Source organism: Zophobas morio, unplaced genomic scaffold (genome assembly GCF_036711695.1).
Source record: "Zophobas morio isolate AGI-343-1 ecotype UQ-CSIRO unplaced genomic scaffold, CSIRO_AGI_Zmor_V1 ptg000029l, whole genome shotgun sequence".
Taxonomy (NCBI): Eukaryota; Metazoa; Arthropoda; class Insecta; order Coleoptera; family Tenebrionidae; genus Zophobas; species Zophobas morio.
In genome coordinates, this window is record NW_026972134.1 from 2,870,595 (window position 1) to 2,892,994 (window position 22,400).

Below are 22,400 nucleotides of genomic sequence, written 5' to 3' on the forward strand. Positions count from 1 at the left end.
ACGAAGGTATGTGGACAAATACTTTTTTACTTTTATTGAATGTAGGTATTTTTGTATTTATTTCCGTGATTGGTAATAAGAACCTATTTTATATCTCCATATTTAACTCATCAACCAAATTGTGTCCCCCCATTTCAAAGGTCACCAGTCGCCATTGTCTCTAGCCGATTTGTAACATTATTGTGTTTAAATTTAAATGTTATGACTTCTGACTAAACTGAAGTCTTTGCACGGTTAAAGCTTGATGAAAAAGTAAGAATTAAGTAGAATTACGCCAAACTTCTGGAAAATGTGGTCAGGCGGTTTTAATTGAATCACTAAAGTAACTTACTTTTATTTTTCGAGAGGATAAAGAGAAATTTTGATTAGTGAATTAATATACTTATAACGTTAAAACGTTTGCAAAATTTCAAAACATTCGGTTTTGCAATTTTTAAATTAAATTATAAATTTTATACAATTCTGAGTAATTACCTTCCAAAGATCTGTATTTCCAAGATAAAAAATAAGTACGGATTCATAAACCATGGTAGAGAAGCATGTTATGTATGTATGTATGATATTGATAACTTCAAAGTGTTGGTGGGAATCATCACATAAATTTAGGTTGGTAAAAATACAGATTTGTGGACATGCTAGTAGTCAATTAAAACTTTAGTTTACATGGGTGTGTAATCCCCGTGTTCAATTTCGGATGCGAGAATTAACCACTGTGGAGCAACACTAATTAATGGTGTTCGCATTTCAACTCATTCTCGGCTGCAACCGTGTTTTCGGTATATAACACTGTCCATGTATAACAAAGTTGAGTTTAAAGGTTAGCATAGTAAGACGCTTGCTTCACTGAACATGAAAAAAGATATATATTTTTCAAATTGAATATAATTACAGTCAGTTATAAAAGCGAATTATATACAAAAATTTACCGATAAACTGCGCAAAAATATGCAAACTGAAAACTATGATGTTGGAGTACTAGGCGACCCAACAACATCAATAATCTCTCCACCACCGACCTTATTATCTAGTTCTAAATTTGATAGTAGTTGTGGTGGTATTGTTAACGTTCTGCCAGGATTAACTGCTTCATACTGGTGTCTCAATGACTGAAGTTCATATTCACAAGTACTAAGCGCAGATTTGATTTCCATCAACAAAACCATGTCACTACGAAGTTCGTTAAAATGCTGACAGATCTCTTCGGTTGGTATTGGATTTAATTCTAATCCCATCTCTTGCAATAACTGTTCAATTCCTTTCGACTTTTTCTGTCCTACATTAGCTGGAAGCTTCATTCTCTGTGACCTCAAAGAAACGCCGCTATTCTTATAATCTGGAAATTTAATTCCTGCAGTTTCAACCACCTGAAAAATGTGAGTTGTATCTACACGGGATGGCCTAGATGGGTTCGCCAGTTTTTTCTTCGGAATCTTCTTATCAGCTTTTTTAGGAGTTTCTGTCTGATTATCTGCTTGACTAATCAGCTTTTGCAAATCCTGCGTTTTTCGCTCTCTTTCCTTCTTTCTAGCTTCTATTTTCTTGAGTTCTAACATCAAAAACTGTTCTTCTTCAATTTGTTCTTGTGTTCTGTCATACAATTTTTTCAGTTGTTCTTTTCTTCTTTTCTCATGGTCTACATCATAAGTATAAATTTTCTTCTCACCTTTTAATTTACTCATTACTCCACAAATCTTATAATATCGATCTTTAATATCTTCAACTGAACGTTTGGGAAACTTCTCTGTGTCGTACCTATCAGCCATCAAAATAAATCGCAGATCGAACCTCTGCGCTAACTCTATCATGTGATCGGTCTCCTCCTTACTCCACCCATCCACGCGCAAATGCTGTTGATATTCTGCATCTGTATATGTAACAACGTCAACTTTTTTATTAAATTTAGCAAACGGATATTCTTTTGGTTCATCCGAAGGTCTTCTCCAATGATAGAATATTGTTCCGTCCGTTCTTGCAGGATTCGTAAACTGCATCCATTTCCATTTCCTAGGTTTTCTCATTCCTAATTTGATTTTGGTTTGCTTATATCCGTGACCCGTATCAGATGGAAAGAGTGGAGACACATCTTTGCTATCGTTGTATAGGAGTGCGAAGACCTCGCGATGCATGCCTTCGGGTCTCTTTTGGGTTTTGGTAGGTGGCGGAGGACGCTTTTTCTGTTTATCAGAACCTATGATGGATTCACGGGTTACTTCCTGGGATGGGTGCTCCAGTTCCATAATATCGCGAACATCAGCCATTTTGAGGTGGTTATGTTAAGTAAATGTTAAAATAGTGGTAATAAATAAATTATGGTCGTTTCAATGATTTTTCAGATATAACCACAAATAATCAACTAAACATAACCTAAAAATCGTTGAATTTGTATTTTCGGCGTTGCGGGAAAAGTAGGAACCTGTAGTATCGAATCACAAATGCCAGTGACTTATCCAGGGGCGGCGTTAAAAATTAAAAAAAAATCGTTTAACACAGCTACACTACAAAGAAGTTCAAAGTGATGTAAATATGTAATATTACTTCTATGATTGAAAAATTGTTTGTGATTTTTTTTTAAATAATAGTAATAATAAATATAAAGCACGCAAGCTATTTCAGAAATTTTGTCATGTAAGAAATAATTTAAATTTGGCATTTGCGTAGTCGAAATTTTGATAGTTGAACTGTAACTTTAAAAATGCTTTAGGTAAAGTAAAGGAATGAACCCCTTATTAGCTTCTAATCTCTCTACGCCTATGAGATGATTATTAAGACAAAAAGAAAACTGCAAGAAGGCAACATTTTCAGCAAGCGTCCACCAGAGGGTGTAGAGCCGGCAATGGCCGGCAACCGTCAACTGCAAAATTTGTAGCGAAAATTAATTGTTGATATCTTCGTGACATGGACTAGAAGAATCAGCAAACAAATAATGTAAGTACTATCAACATCCTACATCCTGTCTCCGCCACTCTACCCCAGTCTTAGTCGCCTCTCTAATACGCCAAAATCCCCGGAGCACAAAAACCATGCTGCTTTTTACCATGTGATGATGTATTCCTTCAAATTTCAGCAACACATCTTCGAAATAATGGCTGGACCAGATGTGGCGGCTCTCGCTGCTGATTTAGCGAGGGCTGTTGAGTTGACTATGAGCACTGGAGCCTCCCAAACTGACCGGCTTAAAGCCTACAACGCCTGTGAAAGCTTCAAAGAAACATCTCCTTTGTGTGCTCAAGCAGGGTTGTATTTGGCCGCTGGGACGCAACATTCGCTCATTTCGAGACATTTTGGGCTCCAGTTGATGGAGCACACTGTTAAGTATAGGTGGACGCAGATCTCTCAGCAGGAGAAAATTTTCATTAAGGTAAGATTGCAACAGATTTCATCAGATGAGCTCACGGCTGGTTGTAGGAAAATGCAATGAAGTTGTTGGCTGCGGGCGGAATCAGTGATGAGCCCCACATGAAGGATGCTCTGAGCAGGGTAGTAGTTGAGATGGTGAAGCGCGAGTGGCCTCAGCAGTGGCCAGGGCTGTTGTCGGAGCTGTCAGAGGCTTGTTCTTGTGGGGAAATTCAAACAGAACTTGTTCTGTTGGTGTTTTTGCGGTTAGTGGAGGATGTTGCGTTATTACAGGTACAGCTCATTAAAAAAGGAGCTTCCCAAATTTTCGGAAAATGATTTTTTTTTTCAATTTTTGGAAGTAATAAAATATTATTTAAAGATATAGGGTTCCAAGGAAGATTTTTGGTGGGAATACTTATGTGATATTGTCAACTTAAAAGAAGGCATTTCTAATGTTGGGTGGGGGACCTATAATCACTAACTCTTTTTTACTTCTCAAGCGTAAGCTAAGGAAGTATTGTAATCGAGTCCATCGGCCGAATTGCCACTTTCATATTTTCTCCACGTGTCATGACCTCTAGAGTACGAAAAAAGTGGTCTCCCGATTCCGTCCGTCTGTCTGTCTGTATCCATTCTCCTTAGACACGTAATCTCCAAGACCGATTGTTGTCAAATTTTGCACATATGATAGAAATATCATGTAGATGGTTAAATACTAACCAAAATTTGGCTAATTATCCCCACCAACAATTTGATGACGTCATCTCCAAAATTTATAATTAAAAGTTTTTTTAATTTTATAAAATAAGATACCCTTGTACTTCTGGTGTGAATCCGTGTCGAATTTTCATTCTCCTCGACATCCAGAATTTTTAGAAAAAATTTAAAACTAAATAGAATAATTGCATTATAACTTTCTTTACCCCCTCTCTATTTTCTCAGAGGGCATGGCATTTACCGAAATCAGAAATCAGTCTTATTTTAGTAAGTATTAGCCCCCCCCCCCCCCCCCCCTCTTTTCTCAGAGGGTATGGCATTACCAAAATCAGTCTTATCTGAGCAAGTACTAGTAACGCCCACCCGCCCCTATCTTCTCAGATGATGTCATTTGCCAAAACAAGAACAAGACTTATCTTCGCAAGTACTAGTAAGTACTACCCTCTGAAGAAATATAAAGGGCGAGTGGGAGGGGGCGTAGTACTTGCTAACATAAGTCTTGTTCTGGCAAATGACATATCCCCTGAGAAAATAGGGGGCGGGTGGGTGGGGCTAGTACTTGGTAAGATAAGACTGATTTTGGCAAATGACATATCATCTAAGAAAAGAGAGGGAGGGTGGGTGGGGCTAGTACCTGGTAAGATAAGACTGATTTTGGCAGATGACTTATTCTTCTAAGAAAATAAAGGTTGGATGGGTGGGCAGGGCTAGTACCTGCTAAGATAAGATTTATTTCGGCAAATGACTTCCTCTGAGAAAACAGGGGGCAGGTGGGCGGTCCTAGTACTTGTTAAGATAAAACGGATTTTGCCCCCCTTAATTTTGTAAAAACTTGTGAAATTTAAAGGTGTTAAATTGCAAATTTCCATAGTAAGTTTTTACTTGTGATTTATCATTGCATTCTAGTATATTAAAGAGCGAGTTTCATAAGGCAAATATTAAGACACGAATCCAAGTTTATAGAACGAGCGGCGAAGCCGCGAGTTATGGGTATAACGGATGAGTGCCACAATGGCCTTATGAACGAGTTATTTATACAATTTTTTCTACCGCGCACATTGAAATTTGCGTTTTTTTTTTTAATCTGGAGAATTTTGTCGTGGTTGGTGATGAGTTGGTCTGACACGAACCACGAAATATTTGAAGTTCGAATTTTCACAACAACTGTAATTCGAATCAATTCGAGTTTTTGTAAGTTAAAATTGGTTAAAATGTCTTGTGAAGAAGTTAATGAAGTCCTTACGCCTCCTGAAATACGGGAAATTTTAATTTGACATTTGCCATTGACATTCACCTGACATTTCTCGTCATGGCTACCAATCTTACCGATCTAAATTACACCAGATCTATTTCAGAACCCCTTTCCGCTATTAACGAACCGCTATGACGTCATTTGGGTGCTTTAATAGCTCTATTAAAAAACTAAAAAACGTGCGCGGTAGAAAACTATTTTTAGATTTGCTTATACAGGTGGCTCAAAAAAATTAATGAATTTGTCAATTTATTTTATTGATTAAATGAGGAAAGGTTCACTTCATTTTCCCAGAAAATTTTGGGAATACAGTACTGTTATTTTTAGTATTACTGTGCACCAATCCAAGGTGTCCTTGCAAAAAAGTTGATAACGTCATCACAAAATTCTGTAAAGTAAAAACTCAACTCAAAAATGCTGGATATGTTTCACTGTACCTTAGGTGCGAGGGAAGTTCTGCCGAAACAGCTTTCAATCAATTTTTTTTAATAAAGCTGCTTATTAGATCGTCTCATTTAACAAGTTTTGTAAGTAATTTAGGTTTAATACTGCAATTGCAGTGCCAGAAATCAGTGTTAAAATAAATATCGGTGTTTTCAAAATGATACAGAAAATAATTTAGAAAAAAATGGTATTTATTGAAAGTAAATTTAAAGTTAACACTGTGAGTCACATAAAACACAACTAAAAATTACGTTTGGTTAAGCAGTGTATCCACTACCTGTCATGTGCATTTTCTGCTTGATTATTAGTGTATACTACTCACTGTGTTGACTTCTACTTTTATTAATATTGAAACATTTGTCTTTAATTTCTTCGTTAATAGTGTTTCAAAATGCAATTTTCTTTTTGATATTTGAATTTAAAAAAATGGAAGTAGTGTGGTTATTTTTTCATTTACAGATGTTTTTCATTGTATCACCACAGTATAGAGATCATTCAGTAGGGACAACTCGCTATTTTTACTGACCCGTTTTCATGGGTGGTCGTCTGTCCTGTGACCGTATGAGGGCGCGTAACGCAAGGTACTTCTCTTTCTTACACATTGGAACATTGAACTGCGGTACTTTGGTTATCTAGTGACTTTAATGTGAAATAATTGAAATTTGGCAGTTTAGTTAGTTGCATTGGTTTTGATAGTTTAAGGCTGATCTTCCGGTGTAATTATTGCACTTGAATTTTACAACCATCATGGAAAAGAAATTAATGAAACGTAAAATTGTAATCAGAAGCGGGGTCAAATCTGAATTTCAACACGGCATTTCTGTTATAGGGCGCTTAATTCATTATTTATTAGAATAGACTGTGTGGTTTCTAAGATCAACTATTTAGAAAAAGTGTAGTAAGTTGTGTACACGAATCAATTTTAATTTAAATGAAGCATTTGTGATACGATTTGTCTCTACTGAATGATCTCTATACTGTGGTATCACTCCGTAGAGTATACTTAAAGGATTTGAATCCTAGCATTTTTAAAGAAAAAGTTGGTAGTCATTTTCAAATATTTAATTTGAGTGCGAGTACCAAATTAAATCACTCAGTATACCATGCTTGTTTCTGAAATAATGAATAGTGTCATCAATTGATACATATATTTTTTAAATATTAGGTGTTTATTGTAATTAATTAAAAAAAAAACGGGTGTGCTTACCTTTACCTTGAAACTCCTACTTAAAATAATAGGTAATTGATCAAGTCCCGATTAAACAAGAGTAGACCGTGCTGTTGAATAAATGAGCAAACTTTCGTGGATTAATTCTATGATTTTATTTACACTTTAATTAGGTGAAATGTAAATGGCAATCATTATGTTTATTTCGCCATTTTCCGGTACACAAATAATTTGTAAAGGCCATATGTAATGTATTAAATATCACAGTACACACACTCATAAGATTAAATTACATTGGAAAATGTATTAAGCGACACAGATCTGGCTGTTTCTCCCTCGCTGTCTGGAATCCTTAACACGAATTTATCAGAATGAGTGTTTCACCTCGAAGCCTGATGGATCAGAGTTATTCACTTAAAAATTTGAAGAATGGACAGATAACAGACGGAGCTTACACACGAGAAAGAAAAATTTAAGATTGAAAAAAAACAGATTTATTTAAAATATATTCGAGATGACGTCAATTTTTGGTGCATTATTGTAACATTGGTCATAGCGTCAGTTTATCAGAATTCAACTTCCCGAACCTACTCTTTTCCGAAAATTTGGAAGAACTTGTTGCCAAGGTTATCTAAATTTGAGAAATAATTTTGTAAAATATTGCAGACATTGGAATCAAATCAGCGAAGAAAAGACATTTATCATGCCCTTACGGCCAATATGGCCGTAATTTTTGACTTTTTTCTACGATTAATTGAGCTCCATGTGAACCAATTCAGGACATGTGGTGAAACAAACAACACGATCAAAGCAACTGCACACGGTCGGGTGGTTCAAGTCGTTCTCTTAACTTTAACGGGGTTTGTAGAGTGGGTGTCTATGTCTCATATTATGGCTCAAAATGGCCGATTACTACATATTCTGTGTTTATTATTGAACGATTTAGCTTTCCAATATCCAGCTGCTGAATGTTTATCTCAGGTATGCTCTGATAATATTAAAGAAGACCTACGGTTTTGATGTAAATTGTCTGCTTTTAGATTGTGAACAGAAAAGGAAAACTTGATGAAAGAAGACCCTTGTTGTTGCTTTTTAATGATGAACCAATTCAGTGTTTGGTTTCTGCTGCAAAAAATCCCGGTGCCATTTTGGATGAACAACATTATTTGTTTAAGAAGAAACTTGTTCAGGTAAGTGCTGTTCATATTTATTTATTTTTACTGGCCAGTCGTAAGTTGGGAATATTTTTTTTTTATTTTGCACTAACCTTAAGAAAGTTTTTTTTTTATTTGAAAGCATACTTGCTAAAAAATGGTTTTAGATAATCATTTTCCAAACTTTTGTCCCAAAATATAAACACAAAAGCAAATTTTATTATTTATCGAAAAAACTGGATTTGTTTGATTATACTGTCCGAATAATCTTAAAACTATTTTTATTTCGGTGCAACATCACGTGAACAATATTTCTGAGCTGTTTTAGAAGAATTTATTTTTATTTCGTGAATGTAAGCCAAGGAAGTATAGTAATCGAGTCCATCGATTTATCCATTTTCATGTTTTCACGACGTTTCATGACCCTTAGAGTGCGGAAAACTGGTCTCCCGTTTCCTTCTCTTTGTCTGTCTGTGTTGATTTTTTTAAAACTGATCTCCGAAAGTATTGCACCGATTGTTATCAAATTTTGTATGTATATTAGCTAACTAGAAGTTGGCTAATCATTCCCATCACGAATGGTATGACGTAGTTTCCAAAATTTAAAATGGTCAATTTTATTTAAAATTTTTAAAATGAGAGACTCCTGGTGTATGAACCAGTGTTGAGTTTTTCACCCTAGACATCCAGATTTTTGGAAACAAAAAATCAAAATTGTATAAAATTTTGCAATTTAATTTTGAAACTGCAAAACCGAGTGCTCTGAAATCTGTAAATGCAAACGTTTTAAGGTTATCACAATCATAGTAAATCGTTAATCAAAATTTATTCGTATGAGGCAATTTATTTTATTATCAAGAACGACTCACTCCATTTTCTCGAAATTTTGGGAATAAAGTACTGTTATTATTAGTATTACACTGCATCTATTTATAGTTATTTACGTGGCAAGCTTAGTAAATTAGCCTTTACGGGCGAGCCGGAATGTTTGCAGGGCGAGCGACGTAGGACGCTACGAGTAAAGGCTAGTTGCAAGCGAGCCGCGTACAACGTTTTACTTCCTCTTGCTGAAAATCCTGAAAATGAACAACTTTGGCATCTCTAGAAATTTGACTTGAAATTACAGTCATAGAAATTGTAGTTATTTTTCATAGTTTGCTCCGGTAACTATGGAAAATTGAATTGTTTGAAAATGACGGGACTGTCAATTTGTAAATTCGATTAATAATTTAAATAGTTTAATTTTGTTTCTGAGCTCTGTTAATTGTGGAATTCGATGAAGATGAAGAGTTTGAAGGTGATTTTAACGTTAGTATTAGCACAGTATTAGTGAGATTAAGAAAAAGGCCGACGCAGCGAATGTGTGTTTGATTCCGGTGCTGTCATGATAACGTTTTACAGGCAAGGTGCCTGTAAAGCTGCCACGGTAACGCTTTACAGGCAGGGTGCGTGTAAAGGCTAATTTACCGAGTTAGTTCAGACGACAGTAAACGAGCTTTAACAAGACAAGAGGAAGTAAAATTGATATACGTGTCCTTGCGAAAATGTTGATGACATCATTACAAAATTTTGTAATGGAAAAAATCACTTGAAACAAACGCGTAGCAAGCTTCTTTAACATTATATAAAATATTTTAACTTATGAAGGTTGTCATAAAAAACAAAATCCGCAAAGTCAAAAATTTCAACCAATTTTTTCTTACGGCCTGTGCCATTGCAAAATTGACATTTCTTTTGTAAGATTTCGAGAGTATTTTGAAAACCATACTTTAGAAAATAGAATTTGATTAAAATTGCAATTTTGGGCAAGGTTGAAAATTGAAAAAATCGGATACATTTCTATGTATTTATAGAAACTACTTCTTGACTTGAGGTGAACTGATGTGCATAATTTAATTGTAATGTTAAAATTCCCAATTTTCTTTGATGGAGTTAACAGTTAACACATGGACCATGTTGGACTCACTTTATGGCATTAATTGTGTAACGTATTTTTATCCAAAACTTTTGAAGTGATTTTGTAAAGTGTACGGTCGCATCGACTTCTGTCAAATTAACCTCATACACAGTAATAATCTTTTTGTGAAGGAAAGTTTTTCAAATTCGGAGAGTTTTTAATAATAAAAGAACGTATTTTAGTCTTAGACAACTTAAAAAAGTACATAAATAAATCAAAATAAAATATAATTTTCTTTTAGTCCTTATTGCATATTTTTCTTTTTTTCTAGTTGCTTTTTCTTGTGTATGCTGAAACGCGTCGTTGCTTGCAATAAGCAGCTCATCATTTGCGTCGGCAGTTCAGTATTTTCATTCAAACCAGTATTATCTTTCGTCGTTTCGTAAGATTAGACACACAAGCGCAGGAGTATTTTATTTTATAAAGCTTAAATAATATTTACTATGTAAATTTTGAAGATGACGTCATCCCATTGCTGATGGGATGATTAGCCAAATTCTGATCATCTACACGATATTCGTAACATTCATATATAATTTGAAAACAATCAATCCAATAGTTTCGGAGATTATCTGCCTAATAAAAATTGACATAGACGACAGGCAGACGAAAACGGGTGACCTACTTTTTCGAACTCTATGGTTCATAAAACGTTGAGAAAACCTGAAAGCAACAGTTCGTCGGAAGGACCCTATCTCAGGAAGAAATCTCAAATGTTTCGAATCTTTTTTACCTTCTTCAATTTTTTGGATTTGTTGAATTTTATACTCCCCTTAGGACCCTAACATCTTTTGTATCTTTTCTATTTGTAGATTGTTTAGGTTTCTTAGGTTCCTTGGGCTTCTTGGCTGCCTTGAAATTCTAGTTTTTAGGTCGTTTGTATTTCTTAACTTTCTTGAATTTCTTGGTTTTCTCGGATTTTCTCTTTTCGTAGAGAGTATGTCATTTGCCAAAATCAGTTTTATCTTAGCAGGTACTAGCCCCGCCCACCCGCCCTCACTTTTTCTAGAGGGTATCTCATTTGCCAAAATCAGATATTATCTTGGTAGCTACTAGCCCATAATGATTTCAAAAGCAGGCGTCCCGAATTAAAAAAAAAACACTGCGGCAGTCAAGACTTTCAAATTCATAAAAAATAAAACAATAAAAGCTCAAAAGATTTTTTCAAGCTCATCCAGCAACAAAACACCAGATTCCTTTAAATTTGTCTTATTTTAGCAGGTTCTACCCCCGCCCACCCACCCTCTCTTTTCTTAGAGGGTATATCATTTGCCAAAATCAGTCTTATCTTGGCAGCTGCTGTTCAAAAATTAAAAAACCACTGAACATATTTGGCTATTTGGTTTGACGATGCATTAACATTAATATTCTTTCATATTATCCTGTTTCGTTTTTATTCGCATGTAATCGTACACTGTAACTCATTTACAGGCGTCACTCAGACATTTGTCCTTGCGATACCTTGACGTCTTTTATGCTTACATTTTTATTTTTCGGTGCTTGTAACATCGATAACGGTTTTTAATCTAAATATTTAATTTCAGGTTTTAGGTGGTCTCACAACCCAACTGTGTATGCTTTGGGGCAAAGACGGTATGACCCGCCCCAGTAACTTCTCCGCCTTCCTAGAAGCCATACTTGCTTTCAGCAGTCATCAAAGTCTAACTTTAGCCCACATGGCGAACCCTATTTGGAACAGCATGCTTAAACACGAGCACGTGTCTCGCGACCCAGTTTTTCTCTCATACATCCCTCAGTGGGTACAGTGCACCGCCCCAAAAATCGTCAAATTCAACTACCCCTCCTCGAAATCGCAAAGCACAGACGCAGGAGGCGCCGCAGCTGCTTACGCTAAAGTAGACTTCGACAGCGAGGAAGAGTTTTCAACGTACTTTTACAGATGTCGCAGCGATTTCTTGGACTCGTTCAGACAAGCAACGGTCGTCGCACCTTTAGTCACCTTCAACTACGTCGAACAATGGTTGATGAAGTGTTTACAAGTTCCTAACGTCACTTCCGGGTTGGTCATGTCGGATCCTTTATTCCAAGAATGGGAAGCTCTGTCGACGTTCTTAGAAAGCATTCTAAGCAGAGTTCTCCAAGCGCAAGAGCGACCATCGATAGCTTCCGGTTTGAGATTATTGCAATTGTGTTTGGCCTACCAGCCCGTCGATCCGCTCATTCTGTCCACTCTACTCACCTGCATTTCTGCCCTTTTCGTGTTCCTGAGCATGTCGACGGGACAGATGGCGCCTACTGCTAATTCGGTGGCGGCTTCGGGGGCGGCGCTCTTGCCACAAGTTCTAGATAAAATATTTTCAACCTTGGTTTACGCGCCGGAAGAACAGAGCAAAGAGAACAGGTCCAGAGCCGTGAAGAACGTGAGAAGGCATGCGGCGTCGCTTATGGTGAAGATCGGGAACAAGTACCCGTTGCTGTTGTTGCCGGTGTTCGATCAGATAAGGGCCACCGTGGACAATTTGTCGAGGGTCGATAGTCCGGCTGGGTTGAGTACATTGGAGAGGGTGACGCTGCAGGAGGCGTTGCTGTTGATTTCGAATCACTTCTGTGACTACGATCGGCAGAGCAACTTTGTGCGGGAGGTTTTAGGAGAGGTGAGTAAGGTTGTTTCGTGTTGTGTGTGTTAGAAGTACTGCATGATTGATATGATTTTTTGTTTTAAATAATGCGGCGAAAAAAGAAACTTTATGTCATAGTAAATTAAATAACGCCCCTGTAAAATGTTCCAAAGAAATAATGAGCTTATCTTCTTGATTGACTAGAAGAAAAGCTATTAATAGTATATTCTCAATCATATATATATAATGACCAGTGCGCGGAAACTTATCTTACGGCTGCAACTCCCCAGTTGAAGTAAGGTGGGTTTTACGGCGAGTAGCGGAGACGCTTTGATCTGGTCCACAAGATCGTAGCCAGTGCGTCTCTAGGAGTGTTTACAGCTAGTAAAAAAAGACTACTTCTGTATTACTATATTACTTCAAATAATAATACTCGGTGCCCTTAATAATTTTTCAACCACAGGATATATTTGTAATCAAAGTATCGACGCGGCAGCACTGGATCGAGCGTCTGAGATATTATTCCGCCCGTTGATAATGACATTATTACGTCAATTTTAGTAACTAGGAAAACTATTCATGATACATCTAGTTGTGTAATGAACAAGGCGCGGAATAAAATCTCACGCGCTCAATCCAATGCTGCCGCGTCGATTCTTGATTACAAAAATGTATTTTTCTTTTGTACTATATCAACACAATATAGCATTTTAAGATCACAAATCTGTGGTCCTGTGGTTGAAAAATTAAAAAGGGCACCAAATATTACTATTTGAAGCAACACAGTAATAAAAAAGTAGGTTTTTTAGCAACCGTACACACTCCTAGAGAAACGCACTGGGGATGTCCTTGTAGACTAGATCAAAGTCTACTCGCCGTAAAACGCCTTATTTCAACTGGGGGATTGTAGCACTGAGATTTAACTCCGCGCACTAGTAATGAATGAATGAATACTGTTTTGAGTGCAGTTGGTCACCGACTTTGACCGTTCAACAATTGAACATGCTTTAACTTTACCGCCTTAGATTAATATTTTCTTGACATCTTTGATTTGACATGCAGGAGAAAAAGAACCTCACTTAATTTTTGAATTTTATTAATAAATAGAGATGTACCGACTGTAGGTCTGGCCGACTAACCGACTAGCCGATTGTTCGGCCAGTAAAAACCGACTAGTCGGCCGACTGTTCGGCTTTGCTAAAACCGGTTTATAAATTAGACAGACAGTGTGTTTTTTTTTATTTCTCTGACTACCTTAAAAATTTGTTTTATTTTAATAAAAGGAATAACTAAAGTTTCTTTGTTTTTCAAAAAATGTGTTAAATTTGTTTGGATAATTTTAACATTTAATTTTTTTTAGTAATTAAATCGCAATTAAATATTTAATTGAGGTTCTGTAAACGAGGTTTAATTGTTTTATATACTATTTTAATTTTAATAAAAAAAGCCGACCGATCGGCTGTTTAGCCGACCAGTCGCCGACTGCAGCCGACGATGAAAAACGGCCGAATAGTCGGCTTATCCGACCGGTCGGCCACTAGTCGGTACATCCCTATTAATAAACTATTAATAACAATAAATTGTATGATTATTATGTTCGCATTGTCACTTGCATTTACTATGATAAATATGAACTAAGAACCTACATTTTGTAGGCGTTTTCGTACCTCTTGTTGCTCTTTTCCAGGAGCAGATGTTGCATAACTTCGTTTGCTGCATATTTTAATTCAGAAGATGTTAAAAATTCTGAATCGGACATTTTCTAATAGAATGATATTTCTTGATCAGATTTTTTCACCTTCAAGACGTCAGTCTAATTTTATTCCGAGGCGTTCAGAGTAACTTGATTGTACTTATGAAAATAAACATTGTGATGTACAATTTTTTTAAAAGATTTTCGCAAAATGTATTCAGATGATTGAGAATAAAATAGTATACATACCTCGGCGGAAAGTTTCTTACAGCCTCGAACTATAATTCACCGCAATATGTAATATACTATTTCTGCAATTTTCTGTAGAAGTTTAAAAATTATGAACAATTTCTGTAGGTCTCCAGAGCTATTGTTGGGAAAGTATTACATGCTTTAAAAATCGAGAAAGATTTGTTACTTACAGTGGTCGCAAAAATCCCAGTTTTATAATGATCGTTTCATTCAACAAAAACTGTGTTGAAACATTTATTACTTTCTGACCGTACGCTAAGGAACTATAGTAATCGAGTCCATCGGGCGACTTGTCACTTTCATGTTTTCTTGACGTTTAATGACCTCTGGAGTACGAAAAAATGGTCTCCCGTTGCCATCTGACCGTTGCTTGTCCGTCCGTCAGTCTGTGTCGATTTTTATTAAACAGATAATCTCTGAAACTGCAGGACAGATTGTTGTCAAATTTTGTACGTATATTAGAACTGTCATGTAGATTGTAAAACGCTAACCAAAATTTGGCTAATCAACTTCACGAACAATGGATTGACATCTTCTGCAAAATTTACAATAGTAAATAAGATACTCCTCCACTTGTTTTTATAAAAGCAGGAGGGAATATTTGACAGTGGATAAATTATTCAGGTTTGCCAAAAGAACATATTTTCTTACAGGCGGCAAAATTGTTTGATTAAAAAAAAATAATAAAATTTCTCAAGGAGTGCTGAATATATGAACCATTTATAGACACTATATAATGTCATTAATCAAAGCCTCGGTTTATAGATGCACTTAATCTCGCAATTAAAAGATTGTCTGATCAAATTCAATCAAATTCTCATAATCCGGTTGATGGGTTAATCTCATTGGATTTTCATTTTAATTATAAATTTTAATTCACGTACTGTGAATTCGACTGCGAATGTAATTAAAATTTTAATAAGGGTGTTTTTTGTAAGAGGTACACGACAATAAACCTGCATACTGAGTAGAAACGAAATTTGATTCTGCCTTGCAAGTTGACGGAATCTAGTGGTGACTTATTTTTAGTGGCGTTACCAAGTTTTTCACTAAGCTCCTTAATTGAATATTCAAGGTACGCCACTGAATATACAGGGTGATTCGCCAGGAATAATGAGCCTGAAAAAATTTTTGAAGCAACCAACAACATTTTGCAGAGCCTATGTAGATGCAAAATTCCATTTTTAATAAATATATATGTAAGCATAGTAAAGCATATCTAAAAGTTTGTCAGTACGGTCTGTGAGTTTTGACATTAACTGCCATCCTGTTGAAGCCACATGTTTTGTCTTGTAAATTTACCTCATCTAACAATATTGGCAGAATGTTTCTCAGAAAATTTAAATACACTAAATTCTGGTAACATTTCTATTGTGGTCGTAGCCGAGTGCGCGGTAGCTCCGTCTTGTTGAAAATAATAATCTACTTCTATTTTATCGTTGTGAAGTTGTGGTATAAATTCTGTCAACATTTCTTACTCAGGGTTGGGCACTATTTGAACTACTTGTAATTGAAATACAGTATTTGAAATACAATTGTATTTTGTAATTTGTATTTCAAATACATGACACAAATGTATTTTGTATTTTGTATTTCAAATACATTTTAACTTGTATTTTTGTATTTTCAATTACTTGAAATACATTTTATCAAACTACGGCGCGCTCATTACAGTTTTGCGATCGTGTTAATTCGTGTATGTTCGTGTACTTCGAGAAGTAACAGGATATTCTATGGTTGTAACAGAGAACATAGAGAAGCGCCATAGTTTAAATTAAATGACGGTTGAGGACTTCGCAATTTATGTTGGCAGCAGTGTTTGGTTCTAACTAGGAATAAAATTAACTAGAAGAAATGTCACAATATTTTTAACGACGCGTTTTACTTTCGACAAATTGACACTAGATGGACATGGAATGTAACATACAGAGCCAACTTATAAAGATAGTGAAAGAATTCTGACAGTTAACTTTAAAATTTTTAGGAACGAGCTTCTATCAAAATTTTATTTTTGCCACTGTCCTGAACATATTTTGTATTTTTAAAAGTATTTGAAATACTATTTTGTATTTTGTATTTCAACTACAAGACATAAATGTATTTTGTAATTTGTATTTCAAATACATTAAATTGAAGTATTTTGTATTTCAATTACAGTGGAAAGTGTATTTTGCCCAACCCTGTTCTTACTTTACCTCGAAGAGGATTACATTAAATAAACCAATTAATCAGATGATTATTATTGCTATGATTACCTTCAAAGAATAAAGGCCCTACTATCCGTCGTTGAGTAATTGCAACCTAAACACCAATATTTTTAAGATAAACAAATGTATCTACTATTCTTCTTATCGTGCCATCTCCTACTGAAGGTTAACAATCATGACTGCTATTCCCACTTTAGATATCGCAGCTTTGAACAAGTCTGCTGATGTGCATTGAAACCATTCACGTAGATTTTTTAACCATGGAAGTTCTTCTTCGTCCTACATCTCTCTTTCCTTGGATTTGGCCTTACATTATCAATCGAAGGATTTCATATCGTGGTCCTCGCATAATATGGCCCAGATATTCTAGCTTTCTTTTTTGTGTGTGATATACAACTTCTTCTTCTTTCCCCAATCTCTGCAAGACTGTCTCGTTGGTAACTTCATCTGTCCAGGGTATTTTGAGCATACGTCTATACATCCAAAGCTCGAAAGCATTATTTTTTTTGATGTTCACTTGTTTGAGTGTCCGGGCTTCCGCACCATACAGCAGTATTGAGAATATGTAGCATCGGATTATTCGCACTCTTAGATCTTTATTTAGGCTTTTGTTTACTAGGAGATGTTTCATTTTGATAAATGCTGATCGAGCTATGTCTATTCTTACCTGGTCATTTTCTTCATTCAGTGTCGTTCCTAAATACTGATATTTTTTGACTATTTCAATTGTTGTGTCACCGATCTTCAATTGTGTTTGTCTAGCTTTTGGATTCTTACGGCTCCCCTTATATTTGGTCTTTTTGAGGTTTACTTTAAGGCCTCTTTCTGTACTGTATTTGTGTTGATTTTATCCAGCATCATTTGTATCGTCGGCGTATCTACAGTTATTAATACATTTTCTGTGTATTATTACTCCAGCCTTTATGTTGTCTAAGGTTTAACGAAATATCTCCGCTGAGTATATGTTAAACAACATGGGAGATAGAATGCATCCTTTTCGAACCCCTCTGCAAATCTCGATTTCATTAGATTCTTCATTTTCTATTTTGACAGTCGCTTTTTGATTCCAATATAGATTTTCAATTATTTTTACAATCCGATATTCGATTCCCTGTTTTCTAAGTATTAATATAAGCTGATTTTGGCGCACTTTATCAATATCGTAGTCAATGAAACAGAGGTGAACGTCTACGTTCATATCTCGACACCTTTGAACCAACACATTTAAGGCGAATAATCCCTCTCAGGTGCCCATACCATTTCGGAACCCAAATTCCATGGTGAATTATTTTCAAGAACAGTTTTAGGGTATGGCTCATTAAACTTATGGTTCGATATTCAGAGCATTCTATAGTATTAACACCCTTTGGTAGTATTAACTATAAAGGTTGATCTGAGCCACTCTTCTGGTATGGTCCCTGTTCTATATATGGTATTAAATAAGTAAACTAGTACTTGAATTTGGTCTCCCTCTATTAGCTTAATCAGCTCTATAGGAATTTGATCTGAACCTACTGCCTTGTTCTCTTTAGAGTTTTAATAGTGCGAATTCTAGTTCTTGGGGGGTAATTAGGAGTTCCTCTGTCATCTTATTGGTGTTGCTGTCGTCTGTGTCAGATCTTGTATCATAAAATAATTCCTTTATGTATTCTTCCCATCGCATCGTTTCAGTTTAGCTGATTTTCTTGTCATAATGAGATTTTCAATTTCTTTGCACTTCTGCTCCTTTTATGTGTTCTTCGCTTCTATTATCTTTCTTTTTATAACTATGAATTTCACGATAGTTTTGAATACCGTGTCCCTTTTCTTGCCTTCTTTTTTCTATGTGATGAAGGATCTTTTTTGTCATCCATTCTTTTTTAGGAGTTTGTAGTTTGTCAGTTTATCTATGCCTGAAGCTAAAATAGAATCTTTAATGTTCCTCTACTTTTTATTTATATCTGTCTCCTGTTTATTGAGTTTTATAATTTTCTCCACATTTTCTCTTATGTTTGTTGTTGTTTCATTTCGTGTTTAATAACTTTCTCTTTTAGTTTTCTTCCTATAATTCATCGGGAGTCGCTTAAATCGAATACCCAAATAAAGTTCTGAAAAGAACTGTTTTTAGTGAAAAAGATTGTTTCTCCTAGGAAACAACAAGTGAGAAAACAAAAAAAGTAAGGTTAGAAGGAACGTTTCATGCATGGCCGACTAGTATAAAGATTATGGCCTGTCCAAAGGAATGCCAAAGGTACCATACGTGCTGCCATCTATTAATAATTCAAAATTGACAAAAGAATTATTAACACCTTTTGAAAGGCACAAAGGCATTCATACCCAAACAAACCACCATTACACGTTTTGAAGTCCCATAATGTCAAGTCAAATTAAAATTTTGCTAAATTATTAAGTGTAATTATTAATAGATGGCAACACGTATCGTACCTCTTGGACAGGCCATAATCTTTATACTAGTCGGCCATGGTTTCATGTAGCAGTTATTAAAGTTACAGTGAGATTGTAATGATTTTATTAGGTTTATAAATTATTATAAAATTAATTTTGTTAAAAATAGCATTAATTATATTATTTCAGAGAAGATACGACGGATTCTGTTCCAAAGATGACTCGATTATAAATTATTTTGATCGCCTGATCGAGCGTAATGAAGCATCTGAAACACTTCTTTCCTTTCCAGGCCAATGCTCAGTGGCGCGCCATCGTCTCGTCCGGGGCTTTCAAGAGCGCTGGTGACTTAATCTCCTTCGTCGGTCTCGACAAGCCGCCTGTCGCTCCGCACACCGAGAACCCACACGGCCATAACCGTAGCAGCATCGTCTTCTGCGTGAACTTGTTGCTGGGCGCTATCAAGCGCTGCTCCTGGCCGGAAGACCCCGAGCGCGCCACGCGCGGCGGCTTTGTGGTCGCCCTCACAGAGTCCGGCAACCCGGTCTGCCGCAACCCGGCGGCACCTCACGTCGTGCCGCTGCTGCCAGACCTCCTTTCGCTGATCCGCATCTTCAACGAACTGTTCACGTGCGAAGCTCAGAACCTCATCCACGAGAATTACAAGGGCTGCCTGGGCATGCTCGAGACGGAGAAGTCGAACTTGCTGGGGCTGATCGGGCACGCGGCGGCTGATCTGGGGGAGGCACAGGTGGTACAGAGTCCATTGGAGAGGATGCAGAGGTTCCTGTTCGGGTTGCACGAGAGCTGCTATCACATGATCGGATCCATGGGGCCTTCGTTGGGCAGGGATTTGTACACCTTGCCGGATATAGGATTAGCAATAATCAATAGTGTGTTGGCTTGTTTGCAGGTGAGGTGGGTTGTGGTGGGGGGATATAGGGTTTTGATGTGGTTTGTTTTAGTATATACCGGATTACAGGATGAGACCTATTATAAGAGTGTTTTTGAAGCCGTTTATATATTCGTGCCCTACACCATTTTACGAGGCGGTACTTCTGCCGATCATTGCTCATATCGCTCCTTTGAGTAAGTATCTTTTTTTAATGAATTATTTTCATGTCTGCGTGTCATTAGTCTATGACGACGCCTTTTTTATTGGGTCCCAGTCCAGTTTCATATAATTTTGGAAAATGTTTCACGTCATAGCTAATAGTACAATGATCGTACTGCATTGAAGAGGAACGGCTTAGTTGTTTTTGCTTTTTGATTAATTCAACATTACATGTTTTTAGTGCTGTCCCGACTTCACACCAAGTGGCTACAAGTCAACGAATTTCGCAACAGGGAAGCGCAAGAAGACAATGCCGACACTCAAGAAGTATTAGAAGACATACTCACAAGAGCGCTAACTCGTGAATATCTAGACGTATTAAAGGTGGCGCTAGTTGGAGGGGGTCTTACTCCTGAATCAAGCTCGGAAAATATGGAAACTGAAGATCTGAGTATGGACTCGCCCACACCACCGCCACCAACTCGTTCGAATATGACGACTGAAGTTATTTCAGATTTAGGTTATTTATACACTGTGTATTAGTTTTTTCTACAAGTTTTTGCTCCGCAGGTTTGGTACTACTTCGAAGCGAAAAAACTTGTCAGTCCATAGTATTGGCAGTCTTGGGGGCGCTCTCGTGGATCGATAGCAACGCTTCATTAAAAGCTACCTACTTAACAGGACCTATAGTGAGACAGCTAGTTTCTGATAACTCGTTAAATGGAGAGATGGCAGCACATATAATGGCGTCTGTTTTGAACGCTTTAACTTTACATGGTCAACACGAAGCCAACCAAGGATCGTTGTTGACTCTCGGGGCACAAATGTACGAAATGTTGCGGCCTACTTTTCTCGAAGTTCTTGGAGTGATGCAACAAATTCCCGGCGTAAATCCTGTCGATTTGCAAAAGTTGGACGAGAGGATTTCGGGGAGTACCAGCAAGGGAAATAAAGTCGAAAAGGTTAAGAAAGATTTGTTTAAGAAAATTACAGGGAATGTGAGTTTAATTTCGCATTGTGGTTTGGTTTGATTTTTCTTTTTGTAGTTGATTGGAAGAAGTATGGGACAGCTCTTCAAGAAGGAGGTTAAAATTCATGATCTACCCAGTTTAGCATTTTCAAAAAAGCCTGAACCAAAAGAAGTTATACCAGATCTACAAAACGTGTTTAGTTAATATTGTCTTAAATATTGTCAAATACTTGTTATTTATTTAATTTATTGTGCAACATTCCTTGTTGTTCAATTTCTAAAACTGACTGCATCTAATCATGATGGATTTTTTTGTATATATTGTTGTGATTTAATTTTATTTACGATATTATTTTGGTCTTTAAATAAATAGTAATTTTTCATGAGGAAGTCATTTATTTGTCAGGTTTGTTGGAGATACTTTTACCTCAGTAACGGGACGCTAGTTTAAATATGGTCAACATTAATTGATTAAGGATGACCTACCTGTATTATTGAAAAGCGGATACCTACATGTTTTTTAATTCATATACAATAGGGAAAAATAACAAAAAAGCATACACAGTATCAAAATAATTAAATCATTTTACAAAGTAAATATATATTTTCAATTTTCACTTCCAAGTGAGATTATGTTAAGTACCAAAGCTTAACTCTTATTTCCAAAAGAATTAATTATTTACCGTTAGAATGTTTCTCCGCAAGAATATTTGATCCAAACTTCGTTCCAAAGCAGAATTTGTACCCCTTAACCCCTCAACGACTTTTTTGCTCCACTCAAAGTACTCATTTACCCTCTGCTCACTCCAACCCACTGGAGCACTTATCTCCAAATCTCTCAAATTATACAACTTATCTGCTAATTTTACGAGCTTAGCTTCATAAGACGATCCCGGAGCATGTTCTATCTGCAACCTTTTTCTTACTTCCTTTGCCAACGTTTTATCATCCGTGACTTCCTCCACAATTTTTCTAACCTCACTTCCAAAAGCGACCTCGATTTCATCAAACGATGTTTCTGTGTCTTCTACTGTATCGTGCAGAAGAGCTGCTTGTAAAATGTTCAGATCTGTTACGTTCGCTTCGTTGGTAAGAATATAGGCCACTCCGATGGGGTGGTTGATGTATGGAGTCTTTTCGGGGTTTTTCCGGCGCTGGTCCTTGTGTTTCTCAGCAGCGAAATTAACGCATTTAATTAGGGCTTGGGTGACTTCCGAAACGGACATTGTTGC

The 22,400-nt window shown here is 36.4% G+C and overlaps 3 protein-coding genes across 3 annotated transcripts; 1 reads left to right on the plus strand and 2 right to left on the minus strand.

Annotated features, from left to right (window-relative positions):
• Positions 1 to 839: 839 nt before the first annotated feature.
• Positions 840 to 2,389, minus strand: LOC135137207 (DNA methyltransferase 1-associated protein 1). Its single transcript, XM_064066800.1, has one exon. The coding sequence runs from the start codon at positions 2,256 to 2,258 to the stop codon at positions 960 to 962; it is 1,299 nt and encodes a 432-aa protein (XP_063922870.1). The 5' UTR covers positions 2,259 to 2,389; the 3' UTR covers positions 840 to 959.
• A 430-nt stretch (positions 2,390 to 2,819) lies between these two features.
• LOC135137550 (exportin-5) lies at positions 2,820 to 21,554 on the plus strand. Its single transcript, XM_064067242.1, has 11 exons — positions 2,820 to 2,925; positions 3,065 to 3,358; positions 3,406 to 3,627; positions 7,584 to 7,898; positions 7,958 to 8,107; positions 11,573 to 12,643; positions 19,437 to 20,057; positions 20,110 to 20,233; positions 20,440 to 20,718; positions 20,769 to 21,196; positions 21,245 to 21,554. The coding sequence occupies exons 2-11, from the start codon at positions 3,083 to 3,085 to the stop codon at positions 21,371 to 21,373; spliced, it is 3,615 nt and encodes a 1,204-aa protein (XP_063923312.1). The 5' UTR covers positions 2,820 to 2,925; positions 3,065 to 3,082; the 3' UTR covers positions 21,374 to 21,554.
• On the minus strand, positions 19,252 to 22,394 carry LOC135137554 (guanosine-3',5'-bis(diphosphate) 3'-pyrophosphohydrolase MESH1). Its single transcript, XM_064067247.1, has one exon. It carries the CDS (start codon positions 22,392 to 22,394, stop codon positions 21,840 to 21,842), a length of 555 nt encoding a protein of 184 aa, XP_063923317.1. The 3' UTR covers positions 19,252 to 21,839.
• Between the last annotated feature and the right edge of the window lie 6 nt (positions 22,395 to 22,400).

What these genes read in the sequence shown, in the direction of transcription:
- LOC135137207 (XM_064066800.1), bottom strand. Translation starts at nt 2,258, where the DNA reads ATGGCTGATGTTCGCGATATTATGGAACTGGAGCACCCATCCCAGGAA.
- LOC135137550 (XM_064067242.1), top strand. Translation starts at nt 3,083, where the DNA reads ATGGCTGGACCAGATGTGGCGGCTCTCGCTGCTGATTTAGCGAGGGCT. An exon ending in AGGATGTTGCGTTATTACAG is followed by an intron (nt 3,628 to 7,583) that starts GTACAGCTCATT and finishes AAAATATTGCAG; the next exon opens with ACATTGGAATCAAATCAGCG. An exon ending in TTAAGAAGAAACTTGTTCAG is followed by an intron (nt 8,108 to 11,572) that starts GTAAGTGCTGTT and finishes ATTTAATTTCAG; the next exon opens with GTTTTAGGTGGTCTCACAAC.
- LOC135137554 (XM_064067247.1), bottom strand. Translation starts at nt 22,394, where the DNA reads ATGTCCGTTTCGGAAGTCACCCAAGCCCTAATTAAATGCGTTAATTTC.